The 18,991-nt window shown below is 41.7% G+C and overlaps 1 protein-coding gene across 8 annotated transcripts in view; it reads right to left on the reverse strand.

The window, feature by feature from the left end:
* PPP1R36 (protein phosphatase 1 regulatory subunit 36) overlaps nucleotides 1-18,991 on the reverse strand; it is a 32,683-nt gene that overhangs the window by 11,407 nt on the left and 2,285 nt on the right. For 2 of the 8 annotated variants that reach the window (XM_082737719.1, XM_082737712.1), the window contains exons 3-6: nucleotides 7,223-7,309; nucleotides 6,560-6,657; nucleotides 6,403-6,469; nucleotides 4,107-4,205 (exon numbers count right to left, since the gene is read on the reverse strand). In XM_082737719.1, the coding sequence (XP_082593845.1) occupies nucleotides 4,107-4,205; nucleotides 6,403-6,469; nucleotides 6,560-6,657; nucleotides 7,223-7,309 (351 nt within the window). Of the gene's footprint in view, nucleotides 1-4,106; nucleotides 4,206-6,402; nucleotides 6,470-6,559; nucleotides 6,658-7,222; nucleotides 7,310-12,829; nucleotides 12,947-18,991 lie in introns of those variants that run through there. The other 6 variants (XM_082737714.1, XM_082737713.1, XM_082737715.1 and 3 more) reach the window with 5 other exon arrangements.

The following is an 18,991-nucleotide window of genomic DNA, read 5'->3' on the forward strand; positions in this document are numbered from 1 at the left end:
CTCCTCCTACTTGTGATCTCTGTCAAATAAATAAATAAAATATTAAAAAAAAAAAAAGAAAAGTGAAATGTCATTGGCTTTTTGTCTGCCTTTTAATTTTCAGAAAGACTTAAACCCCATGAAATGCACTTTTTTTTTTAAAGATTTTATTTATTTATTTGACAGACAGAGATCACAAGTAGGCAGAGAGGCAGGCAAAGAGAGAGAGGAGGAAGCAGGCTCCCCGCTGAGCAGAGTGCCCGATGCGGGGCTCTATCCCAGGACCCAGAGATCATGACCCGAGCCGAAGGCAGAGGCTTTAACCCACTGAGCCACTCAGGCGCCCCTGAAATGCACTTTAAACAACAGGGACAACACACTGCCCCCTCTGATATCAACCACTAGACTGATGATACGAGGATATGCTGTGGAGGCAGGGGTTTAAGGATAATAGAGATATTACAAAGCACAAAATGTTATCACATGCGATGAGAAGTCCTGTGAGTCACTGGAATAAAAATGAGTTTCTGGAATAGATAAAGCGAGTTCCGGCTTTAAAATACCCAAATTTCATATAACCCAAACAACTGCACCCCAATGCCCATCATCATGCCTACCTCCTCCCTGTCTCCTTCAGCAGCCCCCACCCACTTATTTCTCACCCCTAAGGTGCCAGAACTGCCAGCAGCAAAGACAGCCCCCTTGCTGTTGAAAACAAAACAACAAAATGCCTTGAAACTTTTAGGTCCCTGGTCCCCAAGATTAAATATATGTAAGAATCATCTGGATACTCGCTAAAAGTGTAGATTCCTAATGCTACCCTCTCTCCAAGATCTTGATTCAGTAGGTCTGCGTAGAGCCTGGCACTTAAATATAATCCTTTGGGAAAAACATGATGATAATTTCAAGTGCCATAAGACTGACCATAAACTTGGATCCAATGATCTCTCCTGGAAATTTTTCCTTCTTAAAAAAATTATCCAAAATTAAGGGGGAATCTAATGCATGAAGATATCCAATTATTACCTATTTGTCTGAAAACCGGCAACTCCTAAAAATATATAAAATGGAGGGGGAAAAGGAGTAGTAATGCAGGCTGTAGGAATACAGCCAAATACTGCTCAAGGACTTGACATTTATTAACTTAACATATCAGTCCCTCTAGGATTTATTCCAGCACCAAAGTCCATACCCTTAACCACTATTCGTACTATACTGCCTCTTAATAGGTAAGTCAGTCAGTCGATAACACACATTAGCTGGATGGGAAGTTATGGCACCATTAAAAAATTATAATTATGAAGATGTAATAACTTGAAAAATACCGGTTTTAAAAACTGCAGAATTTTGCCTTTGACAGAAGCTACAAATCGTAATTACAAATGGATAAACTCTGTATAAGAGAGCTCTGCTGACTGGGACAGGGTGGCAGACGCACTGCAGAGGCTGAGAGGCTGGGGAGTTAGGTAGAGCTGGGCTCCCATCTCAGCTCCATCACTAACTAGGCAAGTCCTCTCCAGCCAGCTCCTTATCCTCTCTGAGCCGTAGCTTCTTCATCTGTAAAATGGGGATAAGGTTCCTTCTTCTGGAATTCGGGCCTGAATCATCTAAAACCACCAACGTATACCTCGGTACCCCTTCCTACTCTCCTCTCACAGGTTGTAGGCCTTCCTCCCAAGGAGCAACCTCTGAGCTAAAACAGTATGAATTATCTCATCTAATCTGGATGATAACTCCGTAAAGTAGATACTACCATTATCCCTGTTCTACCTCACTAGTTTGACTGAAATCAATTTTTTACTTAAAGTTATTTAAGTCCAGATATCTCAATACAGTCAATATTTATTTTATTTATATTTATTTATTTTATTATATTTAAAGTAAACTGACTGACTACTGGAAGCCTGAAAGTGAAACGTTAGTATAATTATTTTAGAATCCCACCATAGAGCCAATCATTTTAAGGCTTGGATTTTTCTGTCATTCTATAACTGATTCCTTCTAAGAAAGTCTACCTTACACCACTGTGCTCTAATAGTTTTAGTGTATTTCAAAAACAACTAAGAAACCTTTTTCTCTGTTGTCTATTCCTATAGACATGAAACAAAGGTCTCTGCTAGATTAGCAGTAACCCTCAGAATTAGAAAACACCATATAAAATATAAGCTCATGTGCTGTCTAAGTCTCATCAGGTCTTTTTCGGGGATGGTAGGACTCCTCAAACCTTCTGAGTCTAGCGGGCTAAACCCTTTTGCTTGCCACCATTGAAACAGTTCACGAGGGGCTCCTATGTGGCTCAGTTGTTAAGCATCTGCCTTTGGCACAAGTCATGATTCCAGGGTCCTGATTGAGTCCTGGGATCAAGCCAGCTTCCTACTCAGCTGGAAGCCTGCTTCTCCCTCACCCACTTCCCGTGCTTGTGTTCCGTTTCTCCTCTGCCAAATAAATAAAATAAAATAAAATAAAAACAAAAAAAACTCCTCATGATCTCTGGCTGCCCTGCTGTGCAGGCAGCCCTGTAATAATGCGGATGTGGTATATTATGATGGCTTCACTGCAGTAGCAGTGTCTGAATTATTTATCTGGTTCTTTACAAAACTGCTGTCCAGATACATTTATCTATCCATAAAATGTTTTTCGAACTGCTTGGTTGTACCCACAGATTTTGCTTTTTAAAAACATTCCACAGCAAGGAACTGATGACTCTGACAGCATTTCTAACAGCTAAATCATTGGGTTGGTTCCACATATACTGGGGAGGGCAGCCTGAGCACTTGGAAAGTTCCATGGCTTACAAAAGGTCACCAAGCCTGAGAGGCATTGTTCTGCTCTGGACTCTGAGTTTTCAGATTCTCGGAAACTGTACAGCTCGGAGCCACCTCTGCCTAAAGCAGTTAAATTCTTCCTATGTAGCCTAAAAAATCTTGTTTGCTTCTGTGATATGGAATATCATTTTGGTTGTATCTATTAATTTTTTTAATTTTTAGTTTTTTTCACTAGATGCTTACAAAGGCTTAGCAAGAATCTCATAAGCATAAAAACCAGAGAACCAATATCTCTATCTGCAGTGTCCAATATGACAGCCATGAGCCACATGTGGCTATTGTGCACTAACTGTGGTTAGTCTGAACTGAGGTATATTGTAAGTGTAACTCAAATATCAGATTTCAAAGACATACTACAAAAAAAAAGGTAAAGTATGTCATCAGTAACTTTCTGATATTGACTACATGTTACAATGACATTTTTGAGTCACTGCATTAAATAAAATACATTATTAAAATTAAATTAAATGTGGGGCACCTGGGTGGCTCAGTGGTTTAAAGCCTCTGCCTTCGGCTCGGGTCATGATCCCAGGGTCCTGGAATCAAGCAAGCCCTGCGTTGGGCTCTCTGCTCAGCAAGGAGCCTGCTTCCTCCTCTCTCTGCCTCTCTGCCTACTTGTGATCACTATCTGTCAAATAAATAAAAATCTTAAAAATAAAATAAAATAAAATTAAATGTATTTTATTAAAAATAAAAACTTTTATTAAACTTTTATTAAAACTTTTATTAAAAATAAAATACATTTACCTTTATCTCTTACACTTTTTTAAATATAGCTACTGAAAAATTTTAAGTTACACACAAGGCTCTCATTATATTTCTACTGGGCAGTGCTGGTTTACAGTGTCTGGAATATTCTGTTGCTAGAAAAACACTTGAATTATTCAGTTAGTTTTAAGAACGGATGGCCTCCTCCCATATAAGATGTTTTTGTATACCCCAAAACTTTAAATATTTCCATCATTTCTTTACCTTGGTTTTTTTTTTTTTTTTAAAGATTTTATTAATTTATTTGACAGAGAGAAAGATCACAAGTAGGCAGAGAGTCAGGCGGAAGCAGGCTCCCGCTGAGCAAAGAGCCGGATGCGGGGCTCGATCCCAGGACACTGACATCATGACCTGAGCCGAAGGCAGCGGCTTAATCAAAGAGCCGGATGCGGGGCTCGATCCCAGGACACTGACATCATGACCTGAGCCGAAGGCAGCGGCTTAATCCACTGAGCCACCCAGGCGCCCCTCTTTACCTTGGTTTTAACACTGGCAATAAAACAACTTTAAAGTGCACTACAAAATCCTACTTACACCATATAGCTTTTGGGTTTCTTTTCCAGGGAGATTTTTTCCAAGTAATGAGACAAATAGTACAACAATGCCATGAGGAAATTGTCAAGATTTTTATTCCTATGGGGAGAGTAAAAAAAGAAGGAAAGAAATGAATGCTAACATATTTATTTTTTCTTCAAATTTTTATTTAAATTCTAGTTAGTTAACATGTAGTATAAACATATTTCAAACATAAAACTTATCCTAAGAATACATGGGCACATGACAGAAGAATATGCAGAAATACACATTATCACGCCTATCACACAACTAATTCACCATTTAAAATTCTATCCTCTATACTACTGAAGATGTAAGAAATCTGATTTTTAAGACCAAACTTTTTAGGGGAGACGGGTCACACACTAAATTACAATTTTGCTTATCAACTAGTTTTAATTTTTAAGAAGTTTTCATTAATAATATTTTCCATTGTTTAAAAAAATGTACACATGTGTAAAGTAAAAAGTCCTCTCACTCCTTTGCTACCATACTCCTATCCTATTTCCAAGTGACAGCCAAGAGAGGAATGAATCCTTCTTGAACTTTTCAAAGCACAGACCATTCCAGATAAGGCCCTCCCCCACCAACACACATATGCATGAATATATGCCTTAAAATTTTCTTTGGTAATGAAGATAATGCTATATATACACAAGTCTTTACAACTTGCTCTTATCACTTAACCGCTTAGCATGGACCTCCTTCCACGATACCATGTTTCGATTCTCCTCATTCTTTTAAAAGCTGGATAAAGTATTCTAAATCTAATAATTTTTTTAACTAGTCCTCAATAATGATGGATATGCACGTCTTTTAAAAATATTACTGACATTGCTGGAATAATTATCCTTATGGCCACATCTCTGAGTAACTTCCTAGGAGTGAAATTGCTAGGGCATGGTATATATATGAAATATGCTAGGGCACATTAAAGCTTCAGAGTTTTGCTCTAGGAAAAGGTTACACTGATTCACGATCCCATCTCATCTGTTTTAAACCTAGAAGCCTTTTGGGTGGCTCAGTGGGTTAAGCCTCTGCCTTCAGCTTAGGTCATGATCTCAGGGTCTTGGGATCAAGCCCCACATCAGGCTCTCTACTCAGGAGGGAGTCTGCTCCCCGCCCCCACCTCTGCCTGCTGCTCTTCCTACTTGTGATCTCTCTCTCTGCCAAATAAATAAACAAACAAAAAAAAAACACCTAGAAGCCTTTGTCTTCTTTCTCAACATTACAAGATTTTTGCTGCTTCCTTTCTAGCAAATGCAAATTTGCTAGAATTTGGCACTCTTTCTTCAACTATACCTTGACAACCGGACGAAGATGAACACTGCACATTTTTTTTCCACAACATTAGTAACTACCTGTCCTGGGTTGGGTTCTCCCAGAAACAGACTCTGAGACAAAGATGTGAGAGTTAAGTAGTTTACTTAGGAAGTGCCCACAGGAAACATCGGTATCAGGGTGGGGAAGCCGGAGGAGAAAGGGAAGGAAGCCCACACAGCAAGCAGTGTTAACAAGTTCATTACCCCGGTAGACAGATGCAGTTCAGTCCTGTGGGGGGCTCTGTGAGACAGTGCAGAAAATTTCTCAGAGTTATCCAGACAGAAGGAAGCTGGGATATTTTGGTACCAACTCTCCGTCTAGCACAACTCTGACTGAAGACTGCTTCTGGGACACTGACTCGCCAGTGCTCCCAGCTTGCCCTGTAGTCAGGCTGAGTGTGCTCCTGCTGCAGAATAAAGCTTCAGGCCCCACAAGCAGCCTTTGCTGAATGCTAAGGGAATGTGGGAGGGCTCCCAATCTTTGGGTACCCAGTTTTCATTGAGCACTGGCAAGTGTGGAGCCATGACAAGCACTTTCCACACACAGCCAGACCAAGACATAATTACTTCTGATTTTGTATCTGAGGAAACAGGCTTAGAAAAGTCAAGAAGCTCACCCAGAATCATGCACTACTACCTGCTCGGGCTCCAAACATGTGAATGAGTTCACTTCAGTGAGTGAGTATACCCTCTAACCATTACAGAAAGATAACATAGTCTTTATGGGACTTCAACAATGTGCTCTCCATACTCGCCCTGGGGCTTTCTTTTGGGCTCCTGTGACTTCTGGCTTTCTGTCTTTGGTCTCACCTCGGAGACTGACTCCTGAGAGCATGGCTGCATAAAGCCAGTCCCATGTCCTTTCTCCAGAATCATATTTGTCATCATTGATCAGTCGGAATTGCTCCAGATTAAAGATAAAAGGTCTAAAATGTCTCACAAGCATTACGTACCTCATAAATGTTGTAAAAGAACAGATCCGCTGCATCTCGGTATCTTGCAGCAAAAACAAAGCAACAACTGAAAGGAGAGAAGATGAACAATTGAGAGAGGGACAAAGGGCCGTTGCAGAGGTTCAGGATATAGGAAGATGCCGAGACAGTCACTCACATTTAGCATCATGTAGTGTCACGTTGCCCTGCTGACCTCGTTTCTCTAAGGCTTTAGGTGACTTATCCTCTCTCGAAACAAACTTTTTATCTGTCAACCTGTTTTGGAAGAGAACAGTCTCTAATGGTGGTCTGAAAGGTCTCAAGTTGTATTTAATTGATCCTGAGGTACACGAGGCTTTTACTATAAAGGAAGGAGAGCCTGAGTGTCAAAACCCCAAAATGGTTTTTGTTTAATGGAGGAGAATTCTGGAATGCATTTTATTAAACATTACATTTACCAGGTGAGGGGTAGGAGAAATGCACACTACCTGATATAAAATATAAACACCAATTCCATCCAAAACAGATTATTTAAATCACCTATTACCCATCTGTTTAGACAATCTATTTATGGTGTAGCTACTATTTTCAGATTTTTTTTAAAAAAAGGTAAAAATGTTGAAATTTTGCTATGAGCCAAATTATCACAGGGATGTATCTGCAGGGACTACTGTAACATCTCCCACAGTGGAGAAACAGTGCATGTTCTTTCCTTAATGGGTATCTACACACCAACCGCAGGTAACGGAAATAATATTTTCTTAGAATATGTGACAACTTGAGCCATTCTGCTGAGAGGAGCTATGAGCAGCGCTTGTGACGGTTGGGAAGACGGTTATACCTGTCTGTAGCGGGACCATCAGTTTCAGCAAAGTGTATTGCTTTGCCTTTCTTTCCTTTCTCCTTGAGTTCCACTGCAGGTGTAAAACTGTAACAGACGGGAGAAAATTAGGAATGTAACCTTTCCCCAGGAGGAAGACTGATCCTAGCAGGACAGTACTCATGGAATCTCAGGACCCGCAGATGTCATGAATGGCGCCTAAAGAGAATCTGAGCCACTGTGGATATTCGATTCACATATTTACATGTGGAACAACCATCTAGAAAAAGATGAACATTTTAGGCTTTATGTTCGGCCTCTACATATAAGCAGCCTCCAGAACACCACCATACACAAAATAGTTCCATCCGAAAATAATGTAGTAGCTTCACAAGAAAACAGAAAGCTCATGAGAAATCTGGAGAGATGGTTTTATTTATTGAACACTTGTTAACCCACCAAGTGCTTTTAGGCACAATCTTACTCAATCACAGCGACTCTGTGAGGAAAATACTACTAGTGTGGCCACTTTTACACACGAAGAAAATGAATCTTAGAAAGAGATACGTAATGTGACGAAGATCACTGAGGTCGTGTCAGAGCCAGGACCCGGGTCTGGGATCTCTCACCGCAGAGCCACGCATGTACCCACCAGGCAGTCCTGCCTCCTGAGCTGCCATCTCAGTCATCACTGCTCTAGACTCTTTGACTATCTCACCGAAGGTTTCAGGACCCTTTATTTCACTCAGTCAAATAAACAACTCCGTTCTTAAACTCTAAGATCACACAAACATTTACTAAACAGTAACAGAGCAAAGAAGGGACCATGACTGAGCAACAAACACACAGATACTGAGGCCATACTCTGTCACACTTTGCTCCGACAGGAAAAGAAGATGGCGTCTGTTCAAGTCCACACATAGCCTCTTGGGAATATCAGCAAATGCTTAATAGAAAAACCAAGAAAAACATTTTGAAGACCAGCAAAATGTGGTTCCTGCCTTTACAGGGAGTACATTTTCTGGGAGAATTGGGGTGTCTACCAAATACATTGGTTTGGAAGCCCACTGTGGATCATGATTTTCATGTTTCTGTCTGAAACAATGCCAGAATGATAACACGACCCAGAAGTTTAATCTGCCCACAGTTTCATGTCTCTCAGCTAAGCTTAAGTGCAAGTGTAGTAACAGAAGCACATTCCCTCAGACTTTACTCATTCTCTAAAGATGGATATGAATCATGTCTACTCTCTTCTCCTTGTCAACACAACAGTTTTGTGATTTTAACAGTTGGTTGGGTATTTTTTTGTTTTTTGTTTTTGTTTTTTTTTTGACACAACAGTTTTGAAACAACTTTCTTTGAAAATTTTCTGGGATTGATGCTACCCACAAAGTAATCATTTTAGAGAAATACTTTCCTGTGGGCATAATAAAGCTAATCAGTTTGCCTCTTTCTTCCCCCAGGAGTTTTTGCCAACCTCCTAGCGGTATTCAGATTGCAGAATAGCTTAGCTCCCAAAAACATGTACATCATGTCACCACAAGGGAATGACCTTTTGCATTTTTCTCCTTTTTTTTTTTTTTTTAAGATCATTGGCACCACATTGATCAGTGGATGATTTCTAAGCTTTTAATTCTGATGCTCCCCTTATCACTGGTGCCCAAGGACTGGGTATTTAGTGGGGGAGGGTATGCCAAAATATTGAGGGGGTGGGTGGGGAAAAAAAAGAAACGGATAAAAAATACCAAATGTTGGTGGAGGCTACCACCAAAGAAAGACTGGCAGTTAGATGGCAGAGAGGTGAAATGGTGGTGAAGAGGTCTATCTTCCAAACTGTATATTTTCATTTTATTTGACTTTCTATTAATAACAAGAATATATGAATTTATTTCCTGCATCACTAAGAAAAAGTTGACAGAGTTGACAGAGACACACAGAAAGCATTATATGGTTGATACATTATATTGACAGACCATTTGGATAGCCTTTAATAAAATAATCTCCCAAACATCTATACTTTTTTTATTTTTTTTAAAGTAGGCTCCAACACAGGGCTCAAACTCACAACCTGAAACCAAAACCAGAGCTGAGATTAAGAGTCATATGCTTAAATGACTGAGCCACCCATACGCCCCCCCAAGACATTTTCTAATGGCTCTCTGAAGATTCCTTTACATAGCCATCCTAAATAAGAACACAAGTTGTTTTCACATTTCTCCTTTTATCATCAAACCCTTTTGGCCACTTACAAGCCACTGGCTATTAATGTTCCTACCCCAGGCTAAGGAAATCACAGGACACCAGCTCTCCCAGGATTTCTCTTCTCTAGAAGACAAGATAGATATACCCAATCTCAGTGACTGTCAACTGAAACTGCTGTCTCCTACCCTTTTCTCAGTCCTATCCTTATAATTCAAAGTGTCTTGCCCTATTTGCCTGAGATGATCTGAGATGAGAGAGCCTTAAAATAAGACACTAAGTGCCTGGCCTTCGCCAGTATTCTGACATTTACTGCTAAGCTTCTAGTCCTTATTCTCTGAACTTCGGACATGACTTCTCTACTTCACACTTGTTTGAGTGGCTCTTCCCTTGAGTCAAGTTTGCCTGGTGTCAAGTTCCCCTTGAGTCTCTAGCTCACCTGGGGAGGATTCCTCCCTGTAAGTGCTCCAACCGTAGCTCTACAGGCAGACTCCACTCGCAGTGCATCTGAAATCACTAGAAAGTGTCACTAGTAATAACTGAAAGCTGTCCTTAAAATCATACCTCTGATTGGCTCCCAACTGTAGTCTGAGCTAGTTCTGTGCCCTCATGGGGTCTCCGCTGTCTCCCCCTCCATCTGGCAACCCATTTCGAATCTGGGCCTTTCTCGGACCACATTTTGTTACATTCCCAGTATTACAATACAATCGTGTCGTTTCCCTTTGCCCTGAAATAAATGAGGGGAAAGAATCGTATTTTCCCCTCGAACCCATCACTGAAATGCAGAAGGCTGGACCACTCTTGGCTTCCACACAAGTTAGAGCTCCTCAATGGTTATTAAAGTCTCCTCTCAGACCATGAGGAAAGACAAGAGGAGTTCGGGACTTCTGGCAGTAGTTTCCTGAACTGTATCCTTAGGGGAGTCAACGACCTTGGCAAAGACTCAGGAGGGCTGCTGGTTCTCTCCCAGCTGTGAGGATGGGGCTTTTCTTAAAACAAGAAAGGGTAGGACAGCTGACACTGTGTCAGGGGGAAGCCTGCCTCATGAGCCAACCCAGAGGTGGCCTTTGAAGAAAGATATTCCCTCCTTAACAAATAAGAATTGCGCATGCGTGCTGATGGATTATCCAACACCTTCATTTACTCCTCACAAAGCATTATTATTCCATTTCATGGATAAGAAAACTGATCATCAGCAAGGCTAAGCAACTTGACAACCTAGTCAGTGAGGGACCTGGGATTTGAACCCATGTTTTCCTTCAAACTACCCTTCAAAGTCTCTTCCTTAATTGCCTATTAGGAAATAATGACGATCCTTTCCCACCCATTATTGTGTGTTCATTCCTGTGTGGAGGTTATGGGTATCTTGCATTCTGATACAGTTCTCCCTCTGGGGCTATAATCTGCAAATGTACAGCAAGATCCGCCTGTGACGCAGGGAGCTAGGTCCTCTATGAAGGGTAGGAGTTCCAAGGTCACTCATTCAGGAAAGATGCCAAGACCTGCAGGTTAGGAAGAGGAAAGGGATCATCTTCTCTGAACTCGGGAACACCTACAAGACTGCGAACTCCCATTTGCTAGTGGGTGTAAATGAGGGCCTCCCCCGTGTGGAGAAGCCTAAAATCCCAGACAGGTTTCCCAGGGTCTGAAATTGACAGGTTAAAAACTGAATGCCCTTGAGATCAAGCTTTTACTTTGTGAAAGCCAATTATTTGGATTCATAACACTTCAAATTTTCTCCCCCACTGCTGACTGTTCTTTCTTTAGTCTCCTTCTAAAGCTCCTTTTCCTGGACATGTTCCCTAAATGAGAGCCTTTCTCAGGGTTCCATCTGGTTTCTCTTCTCACTTTCTCTGAGTGATTTCATTTACTCCACTAACATTGGTAACTGACAACATTATAGTGAAGGTTCAATTCTTTCTGCAGACTTATAAAATGATACATCTGCCTACTGGACACCTTCCCTTGGCCATCCTACAGACACCTCAAACTCAGTATGTCCAACACTGAATTCATTCCACTTTAACCTGTACTCCCTACTCCTCCCTCTCAGCAAATGGGCACCTACCAGTGGCCAAGCTGCAAAATGGTGTCATCCCTGATTTCTCTATCACCTGTGGCCCTTGCAGCCCACTGACACCTAATCCTTAAATACATCTTGAGTTTGTCTACTTCCCTCTCTTCCCATTGCCACCTTCTCGATTTTATCTACCATCACCCGTCAACATAATGTCTGCAACTGCTTCTCACCTTATTTCCTGCCTCTGGCTTTGTTTCCCTCCAAAGTAGCTTCCACCCTGCAGCCAGAGTCTTTTTTTTCTAAGATGCAGTTCCAAACCCAGTTTAGTTCTCTGTTTAAAATCCTCTGCCCACCCAGGTGGGGCACCTGGGTGGCTCAATCAGTTAAGCATCTGATTCTTGACTGGGCCCAGGCCATGATATGATCTCAGGGTCCTGGAATCAAGCCCCATGTCAGGCTCCATACTCAGTGGAAAGTTTCTTTTTTTTTTTTTTTAAGATTTTATTTATTTATTTGACAGAAAGAGAGATCACAAGTAGGCAGAGCAGCAGGCAGGTGGGGGTGGCGCAGGGTGGGGGGTGCGGGGAGCAGGCTCCCTGCTGAGCAAAGAGCCTGATGCGGGACTTGATCCCAGAACCCTGAGATCATGACCTGAGCCAAAGACAGAGGCCCAACCCACTTAGCCACCCAGGCGCCCCTCAGTAGGGAGTTTCTTAAGATTCTCTCACCCTCTCCTTCTGCCCCTCCCACACACACACACATCCTCTAAAGTAAATCTTAAAAAAAAAAAAATTTTAATGTTTTTAAATGAAGAAAAAAAAAACTTCAAGTGGCTCACCTGTGCCTTCTGAATGAAGATCAGATTCCTCAGCATGGCATGGAAGACCTTTCATGATCTTACCTGGTTTAAATCTACTCATGCCTGCCTGGAACCCTGTATCCAACCTCCTGAACTACCTGCAGTTTCAAATATGCCTCAGGCCCTCTGACGACTGGGCCTTTACCTGTGTTAGGCCTTCTACATAGAATCCACTCTCTTCCTCCCCATCCAAATCTCTCTTTGCCTTCAAGTCTTGGCTTGGATATCACCTCCCCTGGGAAGCCTTCCCCGTACCCCCGTCTCCTGGGTTTCAGAAGATAGCCCCATCTGGGGACTGGGTCTAGGTACTTGGCTGAATGCAGTCCTTGGCCCTAGCCCAGTGGCAGCAGTAGTTGACAGTAACTAATGAATGGGGCTTAGAAAGAGCAGCAATCTCAGGGGAAAGAGTTAGGGTCGTAGCACTGCTACCAACAGGCTCTTTCCAACAGGAGCCTGGGAGAGTCTGGTTTATTCTCAGTAAGAAGGGCAGCACAGATACCCAGCCCACCCCATCGCCTTCCAACCACCCCAGTCCTCCTGTCTGTTTTACCTCCTTCCCACCACACTCAGGGCCATGGTGCTCCTATCTTTTCAGGGCTCTTGACCCCACTCCCCACTCCTCCTCTTCTGTTCCATCTCTTCTTTTTCTCCAAAACAAGCTTGAGATTTTCCTACCTTGAAAACAAAACCAACAAAAATCCCCTTCCCTTAGAACTGGATCCCCAAAAGGCTACTATCTCTTTTTTTCCTTCTTCACAAGATACTCTCTCCACTCTCACCAACTGGCAAGAGTACTCTATTTTTGCTAGGTTCTTGAATTTATCTCAGATGTTCTCTTCAAACTACTGTTAACCTGATTTCTACCTTACTTGCTTCCTGCAACGGCTTCTCACCCAGATTGCCTCCAGCAATCCTAACTTGTTACATCCAAAGCCGTTTTTACTATTTGCCTTACCTTCAACTCTCTTTAGCATGTGACACTGCGACACTCCCCACTCCATCCTCTTATTTTCAAAGGCCTATGTGTCTCAGGGTTTTTTCTCTGACTCTCCTAATTATTCTTCCTCTTTGCTAGCTCCTCTTTCTTTGTCCACTATTCCTGGGAGCCACGTGAAAATACCCTTGAAAACTTTAATATCTTTACACTTGATTAAGAGACATATCAAACCAATTACAATGTATGGAAATTATCTGGATCCTGATTGGAAGAAACTTATAAAACACTGGACAACAGCAGATACCGGAGTACAAATTCAATATATGATGCTATAAAGAAATTACCATTTGTATTTGTAATTACGTAAACAGTAAGTTTTTTTTTAAGAGAGCACTTATTTTTTTTTTTTAGGTACATATTGAGATATTTATAATGAAATGATATGATGTCTGGGATTTGCTTAAAAATAATCAAGGGGTAGAGTAGATGGGGTGTGGATGAAGTTGACCTTAATTTGGTGACTGTTGATGCTATGTCAAGAGAATGCTGGAATTCATTATATCATTCTCCTACTTTTGTGTATGCTTGAAATCTTCCAGTATAAAAAGTTTTAGGGGCGCCTGGGTGGCTCAGTGGGTTAAGCCGCTGCCTTCGGCTCAAGTCATGATCTCAGGGTCCTGGGATCGAGTCCCGCATCGGGCTCTCTGCTCAGTGGGGAGCCTGCTTCCTCCTCTCTCTCTCTGCCTGCCTCTCTGCCTACTTGTGATCTCTCTCTGTCAAATAAATAAATAAAATCTTAAAAAAAAAAAAAGTTTTAAATATTTACAATTATTTTAAAAACTTCAATAATGCTGTTAAGAAAAAAACTAGCAAAAAACCAGACCTGCAAGGATTTTAGATACTGGAATTATAAGTCACAAGATATAAAATAAATGTGACCAGTATGCTGAAGACAAATAAAAATAAGGTGGTAACCCTTAACACTGATGCACTGGTGTTTTTGGGGGTAGAACAATGCCGGAATCACTTTCAACTTTGTACATTTATGTATTTCTTTTCAATACATATGTACAACTTTGCAGTAAGAAAAAAGATACAGAAATGCAGAATGCAGTAAGTTAAAAGCATGTGTGTGTTTGTGTACACATATATAGAAGATTTAGAGGCTATAGAATCAAATATTAATATGTTAACAGTTACTTTGGGGGTGGAACTGCAAAGTTGTTTTTTTTTTCTTACTGGTATTTTCTGATAAAGTAATATGACTTTTAAATGTTTTTTCAAAATTTTTAGAAGTACGTATTTCCTAGGGTTCTGACCTTTGTCATTTCATACCACACTCTAATTCTAATCAGGCCTCTCTCATGAGGGCCAAACTCCTTCCTACCTGGGAGTCCTATGGGCAGGCACCTCAAATTCTGCACATCTATAAAAGTCAACTTGTTATCTTTCACCCCTTCCACAAACTTACTGACTCCCCCCCCCGCTGTCCTTATTTCAAGGGACAATCTCATCACCCAGTGATTGCGACATTTGTGCTTCCTCGTCCCCTCCTCTCACAGCCAGTCTCACCAACTACTCCCTCCTTCAGCAAGGCCAGATTTAACTCCGAGCACCCCTACAACAGTCGAGTCAAAGACCCTGTTCTCCTGCCAGTCTTCATCAGAGCCCTAGTCCCATCCCCCCTGGATCGATGCTTGTCTACCTCTCTAGTTTTTTGGTTTTGTTTTTAGATTTTCTTTTAATTTATTTGAGAGAGAGAGAGCACATACAGAGGGAGAGGAAGAGGGAGGAGCTGACTCCCTGCTGAGCAGGGAGCTTGATCCCCCCAGGACCCTGAGATCATGACCTGAGCAGAAGGCAGCCTTAACCCACTGAGCCACCCAGGCACCCCTGTCCCCCCGGTTCTCATCATGCCCCTCCCGGGCTACTGTGGGAGAGGCTTCTAGAGCACAGATGCAAACCCATCCTGTATGCTCAGTCAAGGTTCATGGAGCGAACTAAACAGAACCAGGTATGAGTGCAGTGACTGAACAGGCCTTCCCTCTGTGCCTCCACTGCTCCCGCCTCTACCACCGTCTCCTCTCAACCTCCGCTGCCTCTGCCCTTCCATCACCAGCAACTGGAGTGGCATAAGTCTCTGAAACAGAGTTTATGGAGAAAAAAAAAAAAAAGAGCATGTTCTGCTCATAAGTCCTCTCACATTTTAATTTGTGATGGAATATGCTTAGACTCCAAAAGGGAATCAGTACCTGCATTTCCATCAAATCCAAACACTAATTCTGCTCTAAAACATACAAAGGTCTGCTTTCCTCTTCCTTAGCAACTGTCCTTAGCAGCAGGACTCCCAAGGGAATTCTGACAGTCTGAGACCTGCTTAAACACAGAGCAGCTCCACCACAAAGGGGCTGTCACCCACCCACTCTTCGTGGCACTCTTTTCCCTCTCTTTCCTAACGACTCCCATTTCGTGTACTCCACAGTCTGGAGTTCGCATGTTATTTGGTTTGGTTTAGTTTTCTGCTTTTTAAAATTGCGCTATAATTTAACATGTAGTGAAGTACATGAATCTTAAGTGGCCAGTTTGATGAATTTTTTACTATGTACATACCCATGTAACCACCCCCCAGATCAATAATATAGTCCATTTCCAGCACTAAACCCTCCCCCACCCCCTGCCAGTTGATAATGTCCCAAAGGTAACCACTATTCTGACCTCTATCATCATAGTTCTTTTCTGCCTGTTATTTTAAACTTTTATATAAATGGAATTATAGATTTACATTTTTGTGTCTGGCCTTTCAACATCATGTCATATAATCTACCTTTTAAATAATACCATCACACATACATTCTCCAAAATTAGTGGAAATCAATCAAGCCATTTTTTTTTAAACAGGGTTTTTTAAAGATTTTATTTATTTATTTATTTGACAGAGAGAGACAGATCACAAGTAATCAGAGAGGCAGGCGGAGAGAGAGGAGGAAGAGGCTCCCTGTGGAGAAGAGAGCCTGATGCGGGGCTTGATCCCAGGACCCTGGGATCATGACCCGAGCTGAAGGCAGAGGCCTCAACCCACTGAGCCACCCAAGTGCCCCAATCAAGTCATTTTTAAAGAATAATTTGGTAATAAGCCAAAAGAAACTAATGAGTATTTTATGAGTAAGAAAGTCAGTATGAAATTAAAAATCTGTAAATTTATTGGTAGGGTTGTACAGGAAACAGTGACACTTGGGGTGGGTTATCATTAAATTAGCACTGAAAATTAGTTTGAAAAATACTGCAAATTAATTTCATTTACAAAATTCTCTCTTCTAATGGTGAAAGTTGGACCATGCTTTTTACTTTAAATAATACCATCACACATACATTCTCCAAAATTAGTGGAAATCAATCAAGCCATGAATAAAATATATTATTCATTTGGGAGCCTTGATTGCTGCAGACGCCGGAGTCGACCCCAGCAAACACAAAACAATGTAAATATACACAGCAATGAACTGGAGTAGTGGGGAAGACCGTGAAAACCTAGACGTGAAGGATCTACCGAACACACTTGACTGAGAGAATCCCCTCCGAGTTTCTAACACTGTCTCCATCGTGCCTTTATACGTGCTGTCCTTGGACCTGGAATTTCTTCAAAATCCTAGCTTTTTCAGCTATTGCCTGCTCTCACACTTCACCCTCCCCTTCCTCCCGAGGGCAGAGAAGACCATCCCTCCTGAGTGGTTCCGCAGCTGCGCTTCCCTGTGCTTCCAGGGTAGAACCCGCCCATTGTCCCGTGGTGTGTGTGTGCCTCTCTCTCCCTTGCCGTGAACTTCCGAGTACAAGACCTGGGGCAGGCGCCTGGCAGAGGCCTGTGTCTCATGCAGGGAACCAATGATTGTTTGTGGAATGAACGCTAAATGTACCAAGAGTGTGATAACCCTGCTATCCATTGTTTGAGACTTTATTAGGCCAGAAAAATCCAGCAAATCCAATTGTCTTCTCGATACATTTCCAATACCGTAGGCTCTAACCGTATAGATTCAAGTGCTGAAGCGAACCTTAATGGTAGAGCTCTACCTTAGGTGGTAGAGCCACCCAAGTGCTCCAATCAAGCCATTTTTAAAGAATTTATGTATGTATGTGTGATGGTATTATTTAAAGTAAAAAGCATGGTCCAACTTTCACCATTAGAAGAGAGAATTTTGAGGGGCACCTGGGTGGCTTAGTAGATTAAGCATCCAACTCTTCATTTTGACTCAGGTCATGATCTCAGGGTTGTGAGATCGAGCCCTGCATGGGCTGTGCTGGACATGGAACCTGCTTGAGATTCTCCCTCTCCACCTCGCCACACACGCCTGCTTTCTCTCCCTCTCTCTCTCTCAAAAACAAAAACAAAAAAGAGAGGGAGGGAGGATTCAGACAGTCTTTAAATATACATGAAGACTGAGAAATGAAAATGTTGGCACTTATAATTTATATCCATATTTTCTGGTATTTTAACATATATTTAACTTATACTTTGACTCCTGTGATTATCTTGGCTGTCTAATCCCAAAGCTCTTCCTGTCTTTCTCACTGTTGATCTCACATTCACTGAACGTGACCTTTCAGGAGCTACACAACAGAATTTTCTGTGACACATCTGCAAACAAAAAACTGAAATGAATCACCACTTTGGAAATGACAAACTACTCAGAAATACTGAAACAAGTATTCTATGAAATATAAACTTTTGATTTTGACCCTAACACAATGCTTAGACTTTAAACTGTTTGACAATTATTACTACATTTATAATATAACTATAAAGTACATCTGCTTAGCCTCTCCTGATCTCCAGCCCCATTTATCCAACAGCCTAAGAGACCATTTGGGAACACGTCACAGTTAACCTCAAACACATCACCAGTTCTGTTATTCTGTATACTAGGTGAAGGGCAACCCTAGCCATCCAATCACCCGAGCTGGACACTGGGAATCAGCATGAGCACCTCTTCTCTTCCTCTCCCTTCACATCTTATCAATTCTATCCAAAATCATGTCAGTTCCACCACTGACATATTTCTTAGTCCTGCACCTTTCTCTCTGTTCCTCCAAATACAAGATTTCATTTCGACTCATGGTTTTGTCCTGTATAGCTACCTGTAATCCTCCCACAACTAGTTTTTTAAGTGGACCCCTGCCTATGGCCTTCCTCTACTTAAATCTAGTTGGTTTATTGAAATACTCAGTAAACATCTAGCGAGGGTGTACTCTGCAAAGTTTTGTTTTGTAGACAGCTCCTGGTGACACAAAGATGAGTAAGACAGTTCCTGCCACTTAGGGGCTTATGGTCTATAGGAGGAAGACAGTGTATCCATGGTGGGAAGGGCTTTGGCATCAGACAAACCTGGTTCAAAATGTCAGTTTTGGTACTTAATGGCTGACTTTGGGTCGATCACTTAATTTCCCTGAGCCTTGTTTCTTCATCTATAAAATGGAGGTATTAATTCTCACTTTCCACAGCTATTTAAGAACCATAAAACATGCAAATTTCTGGCACATGCTAGGTACACAGCAGACAGTGGCTAGTATTGTTTAGTTATGTACTTTATTTTTTAAAGATTTTATTTATTTGAGAGAGAGAGACAGAGATAGCAACAGAGAGCACAAGCCAGGAAGAAAGGGAGAAACAGGCTCTCTAATAAGCAGGGGGCCCAATGCAGGGCTCAATGCAGGGGCTCAATATGGGACTCCATCACAGGACCCCATCCCAGGACCCTAGGATCATAACTTGACTCTCAACCA

Source organism: Mustela nivalis (genome assembly GCF_964662115.1).
Source record: "Mustela nivalis genome assembly, chromosome: 6".
NCBI lineage: Eukaryota > Metazoa > Chordata > Mammalia > Carnivora > Mustelidae > Mustela > Mustela nivalis.